We start from the raw sequence: 7,363 nt of genomic DNA on the forward strand, positions 1-7,363 counted from the left end.
AGGCGGCCGGCGGCGGCGGCGGCGGCGGCGGTGGGCTCCAACAACAGCTACAGCCCACGGCGTCGATGGCGCCGTCGGCGTCGGGCGTTGCGTCGGCGCCGGCGCTGGGGATGATGGCCTCAGGGGTCGCGGCGTTGGGGCCGGGGGGTACCGGGGGTGGGGGAGGGGGCGGGGGCGGGTTAGGAGGCGGGGGGGGTTCGGTGGGTTTGGCGCACGCGGGCTCCTTCGCAGTCGGCGGCGTGCTGGGAGGAGTGGTTGGGGGTGGAGGAGGAGGTGGAGGGGGTGGGGGCGGAGGAGGTGGCGGGAATTTCGGCGCGATGGTACGAACACTGACCATGGCAAATAAGTCCGGTGCATTGGACTGAAGTACTCAGAGCGGTACGAGCGGTACGAGCTGTACGGCCGCTATCTGAACCGGCGCGGGGGCCCTTCCCTTCGCGACCATCTCACCACCACCATCGTTAGGGGCTGGTCGGGGGGGAAAGCAGGAGCAGGAGGGTGGAAAGCGTGTATGTGCATGTGAATGTGTATGCACGCATGCATGTATGTATGTATTATGTATTCGCCGCCGCACTCCTTGTGCCGGGCTTCGGTTGGGAAAATGTGTGTTGATTTTCCAGGAACTAGTGTTGCTCTCCGAGGCGTTACGTGATACACGATGTGGGGTTGTCGTTCGCCGGGGTTTCGGCAAGGGACAGTCCCGGGGCGGGAGGTGGGGATTAGGGTTTCTTGTGGCGAGGGGAGACGTGAGGGTTTGAGGATGTGTGGGTAGAGGGCGTGTGCACATGCACATGTGTTGTGGCGCATGTTTACTCCGGGAGCAGATCTTAGAAATTCATAGCTAGGCAGTACGGCAGCGGGCGACGGGGAGGTGGAGGTAGAGTGGCGATGTATTTTGCTGGGTGGTGGTAATGGTAGTGGTGATGGGAAAGAGGGGGAGCGACGGGTGGGAGGGAGGGTGTGTGTGAAACTTGGTTTCTTTGTTGGTGCTTGAGAGTGTGTGTTGAGAGAGAAAGAGAAAAAAAGCGGAGCAAGGGGCTAGGGGCGTCTCTCGGTGTGGATTTGTGGATTGGTTAACGGATGGAGGAGTTTTAGCCTGCAGGCCTGGGGGGTGACTAGCAGTGTGGTTTGTGTATGTGTGTATGTGTGTGTATGAATCACGCAGCGCTATAACCATATGTTGTGCTAACTGACAGGCAGTGTAGCGGAGGTGGACCCGAGCGGGTCTCCTGTTTTAGCTTAGTTGGCTCTCGCTAGACTGAACATCTGGACTACTTACACAAGGATGTATGAGGCTGTGCATGGCAATTCCGTAAGGAAAGTCTCATGCATAATGCATAATGCACATGATGATGATGCGAACCGTATGAAGTCACCGAGCTGGGCGCCCCGGGGGGCGTGTGCTACCCCTGGGGTACGGCTCCAGGGTTTTGGTGTGTGTGCGCGGTGGGGCGACAACGAGGGATAAGCCGCCCTGTGGAGGTTTCGTAACCTAAGTCCCATTTGCGCGCGCGATTGGAAAAAGTGGGAAACGCACATGTCTTGTAAGGTTTCTCCACCCGGATCAAAGATGCGTCCGGCGTCAGGGCAGCGAGCCAAAACGTAGCTCTACGCAAGACCGAAGTCACCAGCACAGTCACACTCGCAGCGACACATCTGCAAGCGAGTAGATCGTGCGGTGGCACTCCGGATTGACAGAAAACCTTTTGTTATCTAGACGCTTCGCTTAGAAGACTATCAGTTTTTCAAAATGTCTGTACCTTTTCATTAAGGCAACTGGGCCGAGCCGTGTATGAATGGCTAAGGGATGCTCGTCGTTTCAACCCTAAGGTGCAATGACGAGCATTGGATCCTACAACTGTTTGTTGGCCTGTGGAACTTGGTCCAAAAGTTTGAAATTTTCCTTTGTACGGCGTATGTTATATCAAAAAATTATGCTTAAACTTGCATACATGAGCAGTCTTGTTAGGAAATATTTCTTCTGCCAGCATGTACCAGCCAGCACAGCAGCACGCAGCAGCTCAGCAGCACAGCAGGCAGCAGATCTGGTCGCTTTACTGAACCAGCAGGTGTAGACACAAGGCACTTCCTATGCAAAGGCTAGGAACTTTCCATTACATTTCATTAGAGTCAACCGAGTTTTGTCCTGGTGGGTAACCAATTGGTAGGGTAGCCGATCGGTAGGATGATCCGTCGGTGGGGTAACCTGGTAACCCTTTGGTTGGGTAAAAGTGGTAGGGTAAAGGCCGGTAACTCCTCGGGTAACCCTACCCTACCGAGGCCGCACCCCTCTGGCAAGATAGTCAGACGCGTATGGTCCCAGCCGCTCATCAAACGCTCTCTTAGTGCCGTTATCATCGCTCCTTCTGGTAGAGGCCTACTCAACAACCAGTCAACACGCTCCTTTACCCCCATGACTTCTTGCGGTATTCCGCTCCATATATTGCACTCCAAGAAGGAAAACAGTCGTAACATTGAGGTTCCCCAACCCTCCCATTCCGGGTTGGTCAGGGCATCGGTTATCTCCTGCCGTAAAACTGCATGAGCAATGGACCCCACTTGCTTTTGAAGGCGGTTCCAGAAACGGAGGATCTGTTTCACCATGTAATACTGTAAGTTGAGTTCCGCCAGCTCCGCATACAACAGCCTGTGGGATGGCCGCGCCAACTACCTGCCTCATGAATAAAATCCGCAGCTGGACTGCACTATCCTTCAAACAGGCTTCGAACATGCCCTCCGCAAAGTTGGCTTTATCCCGCCGCCTTCCCGCCCTGTCCACGACCTCTGCCAGCGCAAAAGGGCCCCACGCCTGGCAGCCATGCAACAGAATTGCTCGGACTTGGGTTGCAAAGCACTGCATTCGCACGTCGGGAGCAAACAGCTTCATTTTGTCCAGCTTTGCGCTTAGGAAAACGTTTGAATCGCATGTCCATATCGCCTGCCATGAAATGTACCTGCCATGAAATGTACCTGCAAGGTCCAAGCCTACCTGGATATCTGCTGCGCTAAAGGCGTGCTCAGTCGGTGAGCCTCAAAGTTACGCAAAAAAGGAATGGCCAGTTTATCACAATGATGATATCCGGGGTATCGACGTCGTCCAATTTTTAACCACCAACGTCATTGCCGCCCTCCTCAGCACGATCGGCGTGAAGGATGTAGATCCCGAACATTAACGCTCGCCCAGGATGAACCTAAGGGGCTCTTGGGCCAGTCCGCTGGATACTACAATGTCTGCTATGGGGTTCCCCCGACTACTTGCGCAACTCCCTCGGAGTGATATGCATGTATTGCAGCGGCGCATAATGGCGTACTCGCAAGCATGGGGGAATGTTGGGGCTTCTATGTTGATCAGATGGGTGGAACCACCTGGCATTCTTGTCACCAGGACCTTGTGGGTGAATGGTCCGGCCCCCTTAGCATGATTTGCTTGCCTTTAGCACGGCCGTGTCCAAGGTGCTCGTTCAAACCAGGTTTTTGCAATAACGGATCTGGGGGCTTTATGCCACGCGCAGATGGACCGCAATTTTTGGCCACTGGGATTGGCCCGGTGGACATGTGAACTTCCCTCGCCACGATATGTGTCAACGTACCAACATGAGGAGATATCCCTGCCCTGTGGTGCTCCTGTGCCGGGGCGTATTTCTGCAAGTAGGATCTCCTGGCTCTGCTGTGGTATATCAGCGACATGCAGCTGTGCTGTGGCTCTGCCTCTCAGCAGGTGCTTGCATTCTCCGCTCTCCGCTCTGCTTACCTTTGAGGCTTAATATGCCTACCATGCCACTTCCATGGGCCTTTGAGATTGGCACATGGTCCCTATCTACAGCACAAAGTGCGTTGATGGTTGATTAAGGACTACCAGGTGGTTGTACAAATCGTACGCGACAGCGCGCACGAGTTTGTGAGGTCCGTTCTCACCGCCTATACATTCATGTAACAATTTAAATTATTTGTTAGGACGTTGTGCCCGCACATGAGCTCTGTCGCCATGGCTGTATAAGGTCGGGCGCTGGTTTATGTGCTGGGCCGCGCAGATAAATGATGTTTTTTCGTAGGTATCCAACAGCACCTCTACTCTTTGCTTGCTTGAGCCTGGCTGCCTTTTTGCGCGATGCAACATCCTATCGCAGCGCTTATGCTTCAATATGCACAAACGTCAAAGATGAAGGGACGTATTTACTGGAGTTTATTCTCTATCACCACTGGATTGGGTTCAATAAGATATACGTGATGGACTACAACAGCAGCCGGCCGTTGTTCAACTTGCGGATGCTGATGCCATTTATTAAGACCGGGCTTGTTGAATATCATTACGATGGCGATCCCAAGCATCACTCTCGCGAGCGGGGCCGCCTGTTCGCAGAGTACAGTCAGGGCACGGCATTCCAGCGATGCATTGACTTTGCGCACCGCGACCATGTCTGGATGGCTTTCATCGACGCGGACGAATACATCATACTTCGCGATTACAAGGAAGACAGGCCAAATATCACGGCGTTCCTGCAAAACTACGAGAAGTACCCCGGGCTGGCTGTCAACATGCGCGTGTTCGGCAGCAGTGGCCATATCAAGCGCCCGGATACCGGCACACTGGAGGCGTATACAAAGTGCACGCCGCCATCGGCCTATGACAACCGCCACATAAAAACGATCGGGCGGCTCTCCCAAGTACTCAGCATTGGCGGTAACCCGCATGAGTTCCGATACTTTAACGCGGCCGCAGCCGCGGTCAACGAACACGGTGTTCCTATACAGGGCCCTATGTCGCTGCCGGTATCGTGGGACAAAATAGCTCTACACCACTACGTGACACGGTCGCTGTCGGAATTCGTGTTCAAGATGCAACGCGGGCCCGGGGGATCCCAAAACCGACGAACCATGGACTGGTTCAAGGCATACGATGGTAATGCCACGGAGGTCTGCACGGAGGGGGTTGACTTGTGGCGTGCCTGTTGTGCCAACCAGTACGCCTCCATGCTCGGAGCCCTGCGGCGGTTTACTAAACGCGGCGGGAGACGGGTCGCCGGCGGAACGTAGCACTTCTTCTACGGAAGCGGACGTCGCCGCCGCAGCCGCCGCCGCCGCCGTCAGACCGTCAGAGCGTCGAGGGGGGGCCCGGGGCGAATGGAGCTGCTGGGTGGGGATGCCTTGAGAGGTTTGTTGTCACAACTGCCGTACAGAAGGGCAGCAGCAGCAGCAGCAGAAGAAGAAGAACGGCTCCGGATGCGTGATGTGGGACGGTGGGGGGCGACTGGAGGGTTAAGGCGCCAGTGTTACTGGCACTGGTTGCGCACGCGTGTGCAAGGCAGCCTAGTCAGTAGGCGGGGCCGCCGGGTTGCGTTTGGGAGATGCGCGCGCTTGAGATTTTACCCATGACCTTAAGGTCTGTGCTTGATGCCATTGGATGGAAATATCTGAAGTGCTATCCTGTACGACATCGTCTTTGGCATTGTAGTTTTGTTGGAATTGCAGCGGGGGGTCCTGGTTACGTGGAACCGTAATCTGGCGGGCTCTGGCAGCCTGGTAAGCTGTCTCTCGGCTGTGGTTTGTTTGAGGCCATACACAGGTGCCGGTTGCAGGTGGTGATAGTTGCACGGCTGCGCCTGTCTGTGTCTGTGTCTCTGTGTGTTCTCTGTGTGTGTGTATATGTGTGTGTGTGTGTGTGCTCTTGTGTTCATGGCCGGGCGCGACGGAGATGTGTGCTGACATGACACATACTCACATGTACGACATATCCTGCACTGCCCATACTGCCTCCTCGTTCGTACACTGTACTGACCTTGAGCGAACCCCGTAACTACCCGGTCTACCAGGGCCCCGCACGTTCTGCGCCAATGCGGCCGCCCATGTCGTGCGCGGGTGTTTCACTGCTCGGGATACCGCGGCATCCAGCGATGTAACCCCTCCTGGTGCCCTCTTGCTGGCGGCTGGTTGGTGTGACGTCAGCGGCAAAAAACTGAAGGTTTGATTGACATGGAAATCTTGGGGGTGAGAGGGAGTGGAATCTTGGAGTCTTTGGCACTCGGCCCGGTGCCGGCCAGGCGGGTCAACAAGTGCCACAACAACAACAACAACAACAACAACGAGTGCCATAGGAGGGAGTGTGCAGTGAAGGCCTTCAGGTACACACTCCGGGTAATGAAGCTGAATGCGGCGACAGACGACGACCAGGCAGGAAACTCAGGAAAGGAACACTCAGGAGCTAGGCGTAGATATTTGTTGTTGTTCGACGAAAACGAACGGATTCAACAGAGAAAAAGATGGAAGTGATTTGTGCTGGTGGACCGGTCTTGAGGCATTTTTGGCCACGGCGCCGGTGTTGTGCGTGCTGTGCCGGTGTAACAGGGCACTTGTGGTTCTATAGGTTGGGGGACTGGATGACGTGGATGCGTGCCCGTATATCTTATAATATATAAACCTAGCTCAGGACAGCTTGGGTACCTTTCTCGCCTTGTCGCACTTCTCTTTCTTCCTCTGTTCTTTTCGAGTCCTCCTATGCATGTTTTCTCTCCCTTCCTTGGTAAGTGTGAATGAATTGTGGATCTCCAAAAGCTGGCAATTCGGACGGATTATAGCAGCGTAGCAGCAGCAAGTACTTAACCGCCGATTTCTGCGGTTTCGTGGTTGTTTCTTGTGGATTTTACTTTCGTCTGCGCTGTGTGCTTAGTCTTTTATTTTCTCTGTAAAGCAATCAACAAACAGCGAGTTGGCCGCCTGTAGGTCCTAGGCGGCGGCATCGTTGGTTCTCCGATGCAGAGGGGTGCAAAGTGGTCCTAATCCTCTATTTCTGAAGTCAAAGAGCCCGCCACCGTAAGGGCCGGATTAGTTGGGGCGAGCATCCGTATGATACGAAGGGCTCACTTACAACCTTTGTAACGCTCTCCGCCTAAGCGAGCCCCACGCACCACGCACGAACGAATTTAGGCCCTTTTCGGTGATATCCAAATTTTTTGGAAGCGCGATCGCGCCCCGTTTTATTGTAATAATTTTCCGTGTTCCTGAATCGAGTAATCGTGTTATCGCGAGTACCCGTTAGCATTATGTTTCCTCTCGTACCTGGCGGCTTACCGTGGGGCCAAGACCCACTTACTTCGTCTACTCCTCGATTCGTTACCGTTACGCCTGTGCGTGACGATCTCATCGTCCCGCCGTTACACCTGCCGCTGGTACGTTTTGTCTGTTTTCGATGGACGTCCGTCAGCTTAGTGCATCCTACGCCTCGGCTCTATGATCACCGCAGGTCTTTCCTGGTAATCCTCTCCCTGCCATGCCTCCGCTTGCTGCGGGCCCTATCCGTCTCCCGAGGTCGGCGCCGCCGCCTTTAGACCCTGTCGCGGCTCTGTATTACTCTGAGTTTACCGGGGAC

At 54.8% G+C, this 7,363-nt stretch overlaps 1 protein-coding gene across 1 annotated transcript; it reads left to right on the plus strand.

Moving 5' to 3' along the window:
- Positions 1-2,959: 2,959 nt before the first annotated feature.
- Positions 2,960-5,034, plus strand: VOLCADRAFT_92002 (uncharacterized protein; the record flags this gene model as incomplete). Its single annotated transcript, XM_002951337.1, has 2 exons — positions 2,960-3,024; positions 4,128-5,034. 2 exons carry the CDS (start codon positions 2,960-2,962, stop codon positions 5,032-5,034), a joined length of 972 nt encoding a protein of 323 aa, XP_002951383.1.
- Between the last annotated feature and the right edge of the window lie 2,329 nt (positions 5,035-7,363).

This window comes from Volvox carteri, assembly GCF_000143455.1.
Source record: "Volvox carteri f. nagariensis unplaced genomic scaffold VOLCAscaffold_23, whole genome shotgun sequence".
Taxonomy (NCBI): Eukaryota; Viridiplantae; Chlorophyta; class Chlorophyceae; order Chlamydomonadales; family Volvocaceae; genus Volvox; species Volvox carteri.